Raw genomic sequence first — 15,209 nt, forward strand, 5'->3', positions numbered from 1 at the left:
GAACATTTAATTAATGCCTCCTTCTGGATTCTGAGTAAAAAAAAATAATAAACTTTATCATAAAGTGGAGAATGCAAATATTTCATCCTTACAAATAGTATGCTATGTTGCCTAAGTTTTTTACATCCAGTTTCTAAAGAAATTTCTGGAGCAAATAATACCTCTACCAAAGTATAAAAATCACTTTTCCTAGTTTCCAAAAAAAATCATTTAACTTTAACTTCCTTCTCATTTGATAAATAAAAAAGACTTTGGGGGAGGGGCTACCAAACAGTCAAATTTCAATATAATATAAATTAAACTTCATTAAATATTGCTTTAATGCCTTCAGAAAGGGATGGCTTGCAGTCTGTAATATAATCAATAATCTACATAATCTTTATATATTAATTTTTTTAGAAATGATTTTGGCAACTTGAGATGTTTATGATTGAAGCTGATTAAATATTTTGATTTTTACATTTACTTTGAACAAGTTCTATGAATTAATATTCTTTTGAAGTTTGAATTTATTATCGTGTTTGTATATTTAACTATTGCTATGTTGTGTTTACTTTTTATTTTGCTCAGATTAAAGAATTCTTTGAATTTATAAATTGTATTGATGATCATTAATTATTTTGACCAAATTTGACCTCTCTTGGCTCCTATGAGTGGATATGCTAGGTAGTATGTCATCTGTTGTATCTTCTGTTAAAGTATTGGTAGTATAATATATCTAACGTCATACATAGTTTTAAATCTTCACATGACTGAAGACATGAAAGATGTGAGAACAATTTCTTTCTTTTTTTTTTTTTTTTAAAGGTGATGGATGTGGACATACCGTATTAGGCCCTGAGAGTGGAACCCTTACATCCATAAACTACCCACAGACCTATCCCAATAGCACTGTTTGTGAATGGGAGATTCGTGTAAAGATAGGAGAAAGAATTCGCATCAAATTTGGTGATTTTGATATTGAAGATTCTGATTTTTGTCACTTTAATTACTTGAGGATTTATAACGGAATTGGTGTCAGCAGAACGGAAATAGGTAGGACGTTCTTAAAAATGTATTTTATACTATTTCTTCAAGTTTTAAAATTAAAGTAGTTTTTATATTCAACATTGAATAATTATGCTGCATAATATGATATGTAAAAAATTATTAAAAATGTGTAGAAATCTAAACTTTGAATCTTCTTTTGGTAAGGGAAGGTTCTTGTTTATTTACTTTCCTAATAAGCCTATGTTGGTACCTTTGCATAAGATGCTATTGTACTACTTCTAAGAAGGAAGAGGTTAATTGTCTCATTTTTTATGTTTTCTTTGATCATTTCATTTACAGTTGAAACATATAAGCATAATTCATGCTTAGGTGAATAAGAGCACGGATGGGTTTTAGATGAAGCTTCTTGAAGCTTGACACTGCTGTTAGCTTGCTGTGTGACCTTGGGCAGATTTTCTGATCTATTTTCTCACTTGCAAAATAGGAAACAAACTAGTATGTGTAAATGTGTTTAGAATAACACTTGACAGATGTTTAGTAAATAGCTGCTGTCATTGTTCCTTAAAAGCAGTGGTTCTCTAACTCGATGTTATTATAAAAACTTTCCAGGAAAATCTACTTTGCAGACAGGATTTAGAACCTTCACCATTTTCTGAAGCAATAAGGGGAAAATTTTGTAAGGCTGTCTTGGTGAACTAACATTATGAAATTAGAACTTTTGAATTCTCTGGGAGTTTATCTGGAAACATTTACTAGTTCCAGTATGTAAAGTATCTTTCAGAACTATAGTAGGAAACCAGAATCTTGTTAAGTACCATACTGTGGTTGTCATCTGACTTCTCCATCACTGCCCAAATTTTTCACCTCTCCTCTGCTTTTTGGCCTCTTATCCCCTAGAGGAAAAACTCTTGCCCCCATTTGCTTGTTGATGATTGGTAAACTCTGTTGCCTTTCAGTCAACTCTTAATTAATCTGGTAGCTTGGTCACTACCTACATAATTCTAGCTGTATGGTGCTGGGTGAATTCTCAGGAGCTGAAATTGCCTGAGAATGTAGAAATACTGTGACTTTAACATTAGAAGACAACTGGATAGTATGTACCTGCCAAGGATGCAGTCAGGACAGAGCACTACCTGGGCGGTCTCAACAGGTTATAAAGAAAGATGAGGCCTGACCTGGGCAAACCTCTAGCACTTTACAGGAAATAAAGGAGATGGAGAAATACATTATGCTGACCATAAGGACTAAATTTAAAATTGGAGAAATTTTGTAAAAGAAATGACCTAGTTTCTTCAATATATAATTGGCATTTAAAAAATGGAAAGCAGAGGAAAGAGAGGGAACTCTGTAAATTGATATGTACCTTCCAAAAGTATGGGTGAGCCTTGTTTGAATCTTGATTCAATCTAACTCACAGAAGACATTTTTAAGATTATCAGAGGGACTGTGGCTGTGGCTCAGCGGTAGAGCACTTGCCTAGCATACATGAGGACTCTGGGTTTATCCCCATCACTATTAAAAAAAGAAAAGAAAAGGAAGATTACCAGAAATTTTAAGAGGAATTGGGCATTTGGTTATAGTAAAAAATGATCATATTGGATGTGATTATGTTGTTATTGATTTTTAAAATCTGAGTTTTTAGAAGCATTCTGAAGTTCAATTGAAATGTGTAGGATTTATTTTTAAATATTTCAGGAAAAAAGGTACAAGGATAAGCAAACAATACATTGCTAAAACTCTGTAATGGATACATGGGATTTGTTATGCTCTTGTAGTTTTGAAAATTTCCACGATACAATGGTTATTTAAAAAAAAAAAAAAAGGAAACTAAAAGTGATATACATTTGGACAGTAAATAGTAGCAGAGTGACATGGGAAAATTTGGGGTGCCAATTTTAAATTGCACACTGTATGTATTCTGCTCACAGCTTCAGGAGGTCCTTCTTCTGGTAACTGAACCTGACCAGACTTCACAGGTATCTTCCGCATCTTGTGGAGGTTAAATGAAATGATACATTGCAGTTTCTGGCCTGTAACAGGTGTTTAATAAATCTCAGCTGTTTCTTATTTCCATTGCGTGTGCTTCTTTTTCTGTCTTCTCATGAGTATGTACAAACCTGCCTAAAGATCACGTGGGTTAAATTATGATAGTTCCTGTTGGATTTTAGACTGTGACACCCCTCAGCTGCCCCCATCACCACCTACCAGATACTCTCTGGCCTTCCATTTTAATACAATCTATGGTTAGTGGTAGGAAGGTAACAGATAAAGATCATTCTAGGATAGTTGTTTAACATTCTAGTTAGGGTACATCTGGAGAGAATTTTAGAATAGAAACAAATGTATTGTGAACTTTGAGGGTCTAGTGATAATGTTAGTGAATCTTTTCCCCTTCATACTCTTCTTACTGTCCCTTCAAAACAGTGGCAGGCCAAAATGAGCTCTGTTTCCCTATGTTTCCATTTCGATTTTACATGTATGGGTGTTAGTTTTATGGATTTTTCCTCCTGAGAGAGGGTATTATGGAATAATCATAAAAAGAAATGAATAGGAGAATTTCTCAAGGAATAACTTTTTAAAATCACAAACTTATTAGAATGTATTTCAGGTGGCGCGGCACAGTGGCTCACGCCTGTATCCCAACAGCTTAGGAGCTGAGGCAGGAGGATCAAAAGTTCAAAGCCAGCCAGCCTCAGCAACTTAGTGAGGCCTAAGAAACTCAGTGAGACTCTGTCACTAAAAAAAAAAAAAAAAAAAAAAAAAAAGGCTGGAGATATGGCTCAGTGGTTAAGTGTCCCTGGCTGGGTTCAATCTCTGGTACAAAACAAAACAAAACACCAAAACCAAAGCCAAAAACTATATACACAGAGCACACACACATACACATTTCAAATAATTAGGCATTTTTGGTTTACTTGGCAGTTGGGCAGTTATTTTGTGTACTCAGAGAGGGATAATGTGTTGTTTTATTTAATAACATGACTTTATTTTGATTTTATATACTAGTTTCATATAGACACATAGATAGACAAGGTGTGTTTAATGATACTTTTAGGATTGGCTCTCTATATCTGAATTCTGTCCTTTTAGCTATATCATATTAGAATGAGAATTTCATTAAGCCTTGCATTTTTATCTTTCCTTTCTGATTGTTCTTTAATTCCTATGTCTAAGTTGCTCTGTAAAGGTGGAAATTAAAGTTTAAAAATTATGAATCTTAATTTTTTCTGTGTATATGCAAATGTATATTAACTGTTTGCAACTTGCTTTCCCCTCAGTATTTAGATGTCTTTTCAAATCGGTTCACAGACAGCTATTGCCATCATTCCTCCCATATATAGTATTGATAATTAGTCCAAATTTGTACCTTTTCCCACATAATGTATGGGAATAATGTATGAGATTTGAGCTGGGGTCTGTTTGTCAGTAAAATTCATAATCTCTACCATAGATAACCTTACCAATGTTATAATCTTTACAATCTAGTTTCCTTACCCCAAACTGTTGAACTAGCAACATAGTTTAGTGAACATAACTTTTTCTTTTAGATGTTTATTTTGACATAGTTTCTGACTTAATAGAAAAGTTGCAGAATGAGATAAAGAATTTCCACATACCTTTCACCTAGATTTTCCTAATATACCATTTTATTTCTCCTGTTTTCTTCTCCCTGCCCCATAAATAGACATCTTTTTTTTCCTAGACAGTTTGAGAATAAGTTTCAGACGTGATGTCCCCTTATCTCTGGATGCTAAAGTGTTTATATCCTTAAAAGTATGACATTCTCTTTACATGACCACAGAACAGTTATTAAAATAAAGGAAATTAGCATCGATGTAGTAGTAAGCTGTAAACCTTACTTAGATTTCTTCAGTTGTTCAAATATTGTGCTAGATTGCAAAAGAAAATCCCAGATATTTTATTCAGTTTATCCCATCCTTTTAGTCTTCATTATTCTGGAGATGGTTAAAGGAGAAGACAATAGTTCCTGGGTTTCCCATTGTGTTTCATGATGTTGACATTTTTTGAGCAATGGGGGGTAATTGTTTCATAAAGTGTTCCTTAATTTGGTCTGTCGGATACTGCCTCATGTTAAATGCAGGTTATGGACTTTGGCAGGAGTAAAAGATGTTATGTTCTTGGTGCATCATATCACGGTGCATGATGTTGATTTGTCCCATTACAGGTACTATTAACTTTGATTTCTTGGCTAAGGTGATGTCTTCTAGGTTTTTACATTATACCTATGTTTTTCTTCATAATGAGTACATATCTTATGAAACTCTGAAATGATGTGAATTCCTGATAGTCATAAATTTGCACCCACTAGCTGAAGAAGAGTGCTTTCCCTTTTTCCCATTTGTTTATATCATGTGGAGTCAGTGGACTCTTGGAAATGCATGGCTACTAACCCTTTACTATTATTATTTATTTTAATGCTCAAATTGTCCCAAATTTCCAGTGGCAGCCTCTGCAAGCTAACTCATGTCCTTTTATGATGTACTGATCATGCTTTAAGTACTTCCTTACATTTTGGCCCAGGACATTCTAGATTTATCTTGTATTTTCCCTTCCCGGTCTTGCAGTTATCCATTTCCTTAAGGAACCCTATTCTTTTCTGTGTAGAATAATATTAGAAATCCATGTTTGGTTACTAGGTTTAGATCAGTAGAGATGTCGTGTCCTATTAACAGATGGATTTAGTAAATATATGTAAATACATCTATACATGTACATACATTATTATCTATATTTGTCTACTTATGTTATTAAAACAATAGTCTGTAACTTTAAACCTAACCCTTACTTTAATCCTTATCCAACATTATAGGATTCATTCTATTCTTTTCCTGTTTATATTTGTAACTCATTTCTCTGACAGTGAGATATCTAACTTCTATTATCTACAGTATATTTACTTACTTGTTCGGTGCTGTAACCAGAAAGTTCAGTATTGCTAACCCTTGGCTCCATGTGAAAGGAACTTGCTACTTAGAATTCACATTTCTGTAGTCTACACCTTGGGACATTATTGTCTCATTACTGTTTTCAAAGATTATATGGACTGATTCTATCCCACTATTTCTACACCTTCAGTATGGTTTTGTTATTCATTTGAAGTTTGGTTTGGTTCATTTGCTTCTATTCATATTCCATTATAGGTTTCTCCTTCCATTCTTGTCTTTTTCTTTTGTTGAGAATATGAAACAGTAACATGGTTTTCAAAGTTAAATCTGACTAAAAGTTATACTTAGATAAATTCATTCTATTTCTTCTATTCTTTCTACCTTACCTTTACCTACTTCTGTAGCTGACAAGTAGCATGTCTTTGTTTCATCTCTTCGCTGTTTTTTTTTGTACAAGTGACACATTGTTCATTTCTCCTTTTTTTCTACAAAGCTAACATGCTGTCAATACTCTTTTGTTCTCTGCCCACCCACCTCCTTACATACTTAATATATCCTGGAAACCACTCCTTATTGCTTTGTAGAGAGCAGCCTCATAATTTTGTGGTGAAGTAGAGCTCTGTAGTGTGGACATACCACAGTTACTCTTTTATAAATATATTGGTTGCTTCCAATGTTTTACAGTTACAGAGTTTGATTTTTGGAGGTGATTTCAGAGTAGAATCCTGACATGCAATTGCTGATCTAAAAGTAAAATGTATGTGAAGCTTTGTTAGATATTCCCCTCTATACAGTTGTGCCATTTTGCATTTCCATCAGCAATGCATAAAAATGTCATTTTCCCATCAGCCTTCCCAACACTGTATTGTCATGCTTTTTTAATTTTGCCAATTGATAGGTGAGAAATAGTATGCCAGTGTAGTTGTAATTTTCATTACCTTGAGGAAAATTGAACTTTTTTTCATATGTTGAAGGTGTCTGGGTGTGTGCATGTTCTTTTTTTTTTTTTTTTTTTTTTTGCCTATTTTCAATAGTTTCTTTTTAATCTTTGCATATCACAGGTTTTAGGAAATTATTATCTTTAATGGTTATTAGTCTATATGTGTTATGTGATGCAAATAATTTCTACTAGTTTTTCTATTATCTTTTGACTGTTTCTGGGGCTTTTGTGTTTGTAGGGGGTGTTTATCATGTAATATTCATCAATTTTGTTCTATTGCATCTGGATTCTAACTCATAATTAGAAAGCCTCTCCCTACATCCCAGTTAAAGATGAATTTGCCCATTTTTTTTAACACAACCATATTGTCTTACTTTCTTATGTTTAGATCCTTGGTACATTTGGGGTTTTTTTTCTTTGATATGAAATATAGATTTAATTGTATGTTTTCCATATACTTATCACTTGTCCCACCACCGTGCTTTTAAACTTTTATCTTTGACCTAGCAGTTACAAATACTGCCTTTATCATACACTAAGTTTCTATCTGGGTTTATTTCTGGACTTTCTTTTATTTCACTGGTTAATCTATTCACATTGCATACCAGAATCTCACAAGTTTTTAAAATGGTAACTGTTAATGTTTATTAAATGTACAGATGAATGGATTTCACTGTGATGTTTCATACATGTATATACCATGCTTTATGAGCACCTTCTCTAATACTTCCCCTTCTACTTCCAGATAATCTTTTTTTTTAAGTCTATATATATCAGAGAAGACATGCGACAACTAGTCTTTTTGTGTTTGGTTTGTTTTGCTTAACACAGTGTTCTCCAGTTCCATTCATTTTCCTGCAAATGATAGGATTTCATTCTTCTTTATGGCCAAATAATGATCCATTGTGTTTTTAAGTGCTATATTTTCTTTATTCAGTTATGTGCTCACTGACACTTAGACCATCTTGTAGAAAGTGCTGCAGTAAACATGGGCATACAGGTATCTCTCTTGTATGCTGACTTCATTTCCTTTGGGTATATACCCACAGGTTGGATAGCTGGATCATGTGATTTAAAAAAAAAAAATTGAGGAACCTTAGTATTATTTTCTATAGTGTACTAATTTATATCCCCACCAGATGTGTGTATAAGTTCCTTTTTCTCCATAGTTTCACCAGCATTTCTCATTTCTCTCTCTTTCTTGATGTACATGTGTGTACACACACACACACACAAACACTTATGATAGTTACTCTGATTGGAGTGAGTTGGCATCTCATTGTTGTTTTGATGTTCATTTTCCTGATAGGTTGAAATATTGAGCATTTTTCATATATTTATTGGCCAATTGTACGTTCTTTTAAGTTTTAATTTCATTTTTGAAATACTGGGGTTTGAACGCAGGGCACTCTTATCACTGAGCTATATCCCCAAATCTTTTTTTGAGACGGAGTCTTGCTTAGTTGCTGAAACTAGACTTGAACTTGAAATCCTCCTGTGTCAGTCTCATAAATTACTGGGATTACAGGTGTGTGCCACTGCACCTGGATCACTTATACTTATTTTGAGAAGTATCTGTTCAGGTCATGTGTCTGCTTTGTTAATTGGATTAGTTTTGTTGTTGCTATTGTTGCGGCTGCTGTTAACTTTTGGAGTTCTTTATATATTCTGGGTATTCTCTGTCAGATGAATAGCAGGCAAAGATTTTCTCTCATATTGTAGATATTCTTTTCGCTATGTTGATAGCTTTCTTTACTTGCACATGCTTTCAGTTTGATATAATCCCGTTTGTGTTAAGTCTTACTTTTGTTTCCTGAGCTGTTAGAGTCCTATTCAGGAAATTTTTTCTCCTGTGTTTTCTTTTAGTAGGTCATTTACTAAGGTCTTGGTCCATTTTGAGTTGATTTTTATACGTTGTGAGAGATAGAGGGTCTAGTTTCAATCTTCTATATATGAATAGCTATTTTTGCCCAGCACCATTCCTTAAAAGGCTGTCTTTCCTTCAATATATGTTTTTGGAACCTTCATCAAGAATCAGATGCCTGTAGATACATGGATTTATTTTGGAGTCAACTATTCCATTGTTTTTATGCTATTTTGTTAGACTGGCCTTGTGGTGTGTTTTGAAATCAGGTATTGTGATGGCCCTAACATTGCTCTTCTCCTTCAGGATTGCTTTGCCTCTTCCAGGCCTTTTCTTCCATACAAAATTTAAGACTGTTTTTTCTAGTTCTGTGAGGAATGTCATTTATATTTTGATGAGGATTGCACTGAATCTGTAGATTGCTTTTCATGATATGTCCATTTTGTGGATATTGATTCTTCATGAATATGGTAGTCTTTCCATCTTCTGAGGTCTTCTTCAATTTAGTCTGTGCTTTATAATTTTCACTACAGAAATCTTTCACCTCCTTAGTAAAATTCACTCCTAAGTGTTTTTTATTTTGTGAGATTATTGTGAATAGAGTAGTTTTCTTGATTTCTTTCTCAACAGATCAGTATTGAAGATAAGAAAGCTATTGAATTTTGTGTGTTGGTCTTGTATCATGCTTCTTTGCCGAATTTGTTTATCTAGAAGTCTTCTGGTGGAGTTTTCTGGGTCCTCTATTTATAGAATCATGTAATCAGCATAAAGAGATAGTTTGACTTTTTCTTTTCCTATTTATATCCCTTAGTTTCCTCCTCTTGCCTGATTACTCTGGCTAAACTTTCAGAAACTGTATTGTATGGGAGTGGTGAGAATGGACATCCTTGTCCTGTTCCTGATTTTAGAGGAAATACTTTTTCTCCGTTAATTATGATGTTAGTTTGGGGTTTGTTTAATGTAGTTTGCTAATATTTTATAAAGGATTTTTTTTTTTTAAATCTAAGCTCATGAGGAATACTGGTCTGTAGTTTTCTTTCCTTGATGTGTCTTTATCTGGTTTGGGTATAAGAGTGATAATGGCTTCATAGAATGAGTTTTGAAATGTTAACCTTCCTTTCTGTTTAAGGAAGATTGGCTTTAGTTCTTTAAACATCAGTTAGAATTCAACTGAGAATATCTGGTGCTGAGCTTTTATTTTCTGGAAAGCTTTTAATTATTGTTTTAATTTCATTGCTTGACTTTGGTCTGTTAAGGTTTTCTGTATCCTCTTGGTTCAATTTGGGTAGGTTATGTATACCTAGAAATTCGTCAATATCATCTAGATATTCCAACTTATTGAAATATAAATTTTCAAAATAGTTCCTAAAGATCCTCTAGATATCAGAAGTTTCTGTGATGATATCTCCTTTTTCATCTCTAATTTCATTAATTTGAGTCTTCTTTCTTTTGGTTAGTTTTGATAAGAGTATCAATCTGTTTATCTTTTACTCTTTGTTGCATTGATCTTTTGTGTTTTTTTATTCTCAATTTCATTAATTTTGACTTTGATTTTAATTATTTCATGCCTTCCACTGAATTTGAAATTAGTTTCTTCTTGTTTTTCTAAGGTCATGAATTGTAGCATAAGAATTTTTGGTTTTTTTTTTTTTGGAGGGGCTGGTTCTTTATTTCAAAAAGACAGTTGTCAATATTCAGTATCAATACAGTTACACTATTGGTTTCTCTTTCTCCAAGCTGGCCCTAAAGAGACCACAATGAAGGAGAATACATTTTAAGCCAATAAGAAACAAAGTTTTAAAATAATATAAAACTTTAAAAGTTTTGTACATAAGCCATTCAAGATTCTCCAGCACTGACTGGTACAAAGCACAAAGAGATGGCACTTTTAGATACAGCAGCTTCAGATCCAGAAAAAGATGATGAGTTGAATTTCATATGGCTAAATCAGTGGCAAAAACATAATTTTATTTCTTTTTCAAGGAGGCAGGAGAGCAATTACATGGTCACCTCAAGATTAAGTGGCTCATGATTTATTCTGTGGACACTTGGGAAGGGGGTAGAGATGGGATAAAAATTTGGTCTCAAGGCTAAGGATGTGCTTAATGGTAGAGGACTTACCCAAACATGCATGAGGCCCTGGGTTCGATACCCAGCACCACAGAAACAAAAAGTCTCAGAGGTCTCATCATCTTAATTTGATAATTTCTAATGAAAAATATAAAAGAAGAATAAAGTTGTCTAAAGATACCTTAAAGCTAAACAAACAACAACAACAAAAGAAAGGAAAATACATGATTCTTCTTGGAATCAGGATTTTGGTTTGCCTGGTACTTTGCACAGAACAGTGAGGTTTTCTCTGAGCTCTGTTTGACTCTCAGAAAGGCAGGCACATTCCTTTTTTTATCTTCTCTGGAGACGAAAATACGGATTATGCTGGAAAGTTACCTTCCAAAAATGAGAAGAGAATTAGATTGCTGCTTCAGAGCTATGGAAATAATTTAGAGTGTTTTACAAATGGTTACTGTAACTCCCCCCCCCCCAAAAAAAATAATAATAATAACTGCAAAATGTGTACATCACAACATGCTTTTAAAGACACTTCGCATTGTGCTCACATTCCCTTAAATGTTGTACCCAAAGATGCTTGGCCTCTAACCCAGCTGGAATCTTTGGTAAGAGGCTGAGACCCTTTGGTGAAAAAGACAAAGGGATGGGGGTAGAGGGGATGTTTAAAGGAGAAAGCAGCCTTACAGTTAAAGATCAGCCCTCAGTTTCAAGGTCAGCTTTGGGCTGGCCTCAGGTGGAGTCAGGGTCAGAAGGAGGAGCAGCAGCTCTACAGTCCCATTTAGGTCAAGCAGAGTGTGAATTGTAGGATTGGATTTTTTATTTGACATTTTTTCCATTTTTTTAAAATGTAAAGCATTCAATACTATAACCTTTCCTCTGTGTTTATGTGGTTTCTATAATTTTTTCTTTTAGTTGATTTCTAATTTCATACCATTATGATCTGATAAGATGCATGGGATAATATCCCTTTTTTTTTTTTTTTTTTTTTTTTGCATTTGCTATTACTTGTTTTGTGACCCAAAATGGCCTATTTTGGAAAAGCTCTCATGAGCTGCTGAGAAGAAATTGAATTCATCTGTTGGTGGATGAAATGTTCTATAGATGGCTGTTAGTTCATTTGAAGTATAGTATCATTTAGGTCAAATGAGTCTTTCTTGATTTTATGTGTGAATGACCTGTCTATTGGTAAGAGGCAGTTGAAATCACTCAGTATTATTGTATTAGAGTTTGTCTGGGACTTTATTGTCAAGAAGTGTTTGTTTTATGTAATTAGGTGTGCTGATATTTGGGGCATAGATGTTTACCATTTTTATATCTTCTTATTGGATTATTCCCTTTACCAGTAAGTAATGATCATCTATGTCTCTTCTGATTCTTTTTTTGGGTTGTTTGTTTTTTGAAATCTGCTTTGCCATATATGAGAATAGCTACTGCTTTTTGTTTTGAGACTCCATTTGCATGGGATACCTTTTTTTCATCTTTTATTTTCAACTTTATGAATCTCTTGCAAACAATATATGATTGGGTCTTGTTTTTTAATCTTTCTGCCAGTCTGTCTTTTAATTGGAGAATTGAGACCATTTACATTCAGAGATATTATGGAGAGATGTTTTTATTTCCAGCCATTTTAGCTTATTTCATAGAGTTAATTCATTCTTAAATTTTTATTAATTGCTCTTCTGGAAAGCTTTGTCCATTTGAGAGCTCTGGAGTTTGCTTTTGAGCTCTTTTTTTGTGTAGTATTTCTCTTCCATAGTTTTGGCTTTATATTCATGAATACCTTTAGTTTATCCTTATCATTGAAAGATTTTATTTTACCTTTGATTCTCAGAGTTTTGCTGGGTATAGCAATCTTAGCCAGCATTTTTCCCCCCTTAGCACTTGCATTATTTCATTCCTAGCCCTCCTGACTTTTAGAGTTGAGTTGAGAAGTCAGAAATGAGCCTTATTAGTTTACCTTGAAATGAGACCTGGTGTTCTTCTCTTGTGGCTTTTAATATTCTATTTTTATTCTCTGTACTAGGCATTTCAATTATAATGTGTCCTGGAGAGATTGTTTTTTATGTGTGGACATCCATCTTGTTCCTAAGATTTGGAAAATTTTCTATTTCACTGAAAAGATTTTTAATGCATTGTCTATATTTCTATGCCCTCTTCTATCCCAGTGGTTCTTAATTTTGTTCTCTTCATGTTGTCCCTGAGTATTCTTATATTCTGATCTTGGGCTTTTGTTTACTGTCTACTGAGTGTTCAAACACCTGTCTTTGAGGCCTGACATTCTATTTTCTACATAATCTAATCTGTTGGTGATACTTTCAAGTGAATTGTTTATTTGATTTATTGTGTAATTTATTTCCAGGAGTTCTGATTGGTTTTTCTTCAGTATCTCTCTCTTTCAAAATGATCTTTCATCTCCCATATTTGTTCTCTTAATTCATCCACCTTAATTCATCTTTTAGCTTATTAATAACTTTAATAATCAATAAGTTTTAATTTTTTTTCTCAGAAATTTCATCCCCTTCCACGTCTGTGAGTTCCTTTGTTGGGTGATTGTAAGTTTTAGGGGGAGACTGTTTTGCCCATTTCCTCACGTTTTCAGAGGTCTTAGACTTGGACATCTGTTGAGATGTATTCATTTTCCTCTATTGTGAGAATGTCTTTTGGTGTGTATTTATCTTTTGTAATAAGTTGTATGTTGTTGCTATCTCTTAGCTTTAACATGCAGGCTCAGTGTAATCCAACTGTAAGTTTTCACCACCAGTGCCCTTCTGTGGAAGAACTGCTTAATTCAGCTCTGGAGAGCTACTGTAACACTGTAGGTTTCCTGAGCCATTATTTTGGAATCTTTCTCTGATTTTACTGTAGAAGTCATTAGCTGTAGTGGGACCAGATGTCCTCTTTCGGTTGTTTCTATTTGGGGCCTACTGATTGGTTTGGAGTTTTTGTCTTCCTTAGTCTGCATATTAAAAGTATTGCAGCTTAAGCTGGGTTGTGTGGAGCAAGGCGCACTGTACTGGACTAACTTGTAGGTGTACTTTAGTTACAAAATTTGTATCTTGTGAACTTGCAGTGTTCCAGTCACTGCCCAGCCCCTCGCAGAAAAAGAGGAAACGAGCAACAGCAACAACAATGTTAATTTACAGCATTGAAATAAATGAACATACTTTATATACAGAGACACGAAAAATTGTGCTCTATATGTGTAATAAGGATTGTAATGCATTCCACGGTTGTCATGTATTTAAAAAATAAAAGAATAAAATAATGGTGAAAATATGCCCCCCCAAAAATGTCCAGTTCCTACTATGATGTGTATAGCACTAATTACCACAAAATGAAGAACAGTGGTTTCAGTATTAACAACTACAATAAATAACTGTAAACTAGATCTAGCATTAAAGTATACTTCAGATGCAAACTACAGCCTCCACAGTAATAGCCACAACAACATGAAAGGTGAAGGCCAGGAATTATATAAGCTAAATAGTTTTATAAAAGAGTAAAACTACAGTTCATTAAGAGGAAAAAAAATGGGTTAGGAAGGCAAAAGAAAGTTTAAAATATTTATAAAGTGAAGAGGTAAAGCAGAAGAGGTAGCAAGTGGAACAACTGAAAGAAATAAGTAACAAAAAGAAAGAACAAGCAGATCTGGCTATTGGAGGTAGAAGAAAGAATATTAAGAGAAACAAAAACAATAGCAACACAGTAAAACCAAAAGAAATAACAAAATACCTGATCCTCTAAAGTCAAAAAAGTAGAATGACAAATGGGTGGAAAAAAAAAGTGAAGGAGGGGTGGGGAATTAGTGTGTGTCCAGGAACCAACTGGCACAAGAATGCAGAGGCACACACACATGCGCTTGATGGAAAGGGGAAAAATCTGAATGAAAATAAAAGGCCTCAACTGAGGTGGTCAGAAGTGTTGACAAGGATGGAACTCCACTGCCTTTTTCATTCTTTTTCAGCATTTCATTCCCTCCAATATCTTTGGAATCAGTTGCTAGAGGGTTATAAACTTTAAGAGGTGTAATGTTTCCTTTTTTCATATTTCTTGTATTTCTCTGTTGAAATTTGAACATTCATGGAATGGTTATTCCTTCCACTTTTATTTGAGAGCCTTCCTACTAAGCAGCCTTACCTGATGAATTGGCTGGGGAATTTCTGTTTGTTGTATAGTGTTGAATTTAATTACAATTGAACTTCAGTTTTCCTATAGCTTCTTTGGATGTGAGTAGTGGCTTTTGGCACAGAGTGTACATGGCACAGCCTGAGAGACTTGCTTTTTCTTTTTTTTGGTGGGGGGGTTGTGGTTTAGACAGTGGAATAGATGGGGTATAACCCTTGTGTTCTCTCTGCTGTTACTATAGGGGTGAATGTCCAGGATTGAGATTTTGGGCCCACCTTCGCCATGTCTACTTGGGGCTGAGTTCACAACTGAG

The 15,209-nt window shown here is 34.1% G+C and overlaps 1 protein-coding gene across 1 annotated transcript in view; it reads left to right on the forward strand.

The window, feature by feature from the left end:
• The window catches only part of Dcbld2 (discoidin, CUB and LCCL domain containing 2), an 83,453-nt gene that overhangs the window by 17,884 nt on the left and 50,360 nt on the right, over positions 1–15,209 (forward strand). Inside the window, exon 2 of the mRNA XM_027943261.2 lies at positions 808–1,035. Coding sequence (XP_027799062.2) covers positions 808–1,035 — 228 coding nt within the window. The remainder of the gene's footprint in view (positions 1–807; positions 1,036–15,209) is intronic.

The sequence above is a fragment of the Marmota flaviventris genome, chromosome 8 (genome assembly GCF_047511675.1).
Source record: "Marmota flaviventris isolate mMarFla1 chromosome 8, mMarFla1.hap1, whole genome shotgun sequence".
Taxonomy (NCBI): Eukaryota; Metazoa; Chordata; class Mammalia; order Rodentia; family Sciuridae; genus Marmota; species Marmota flaviventris.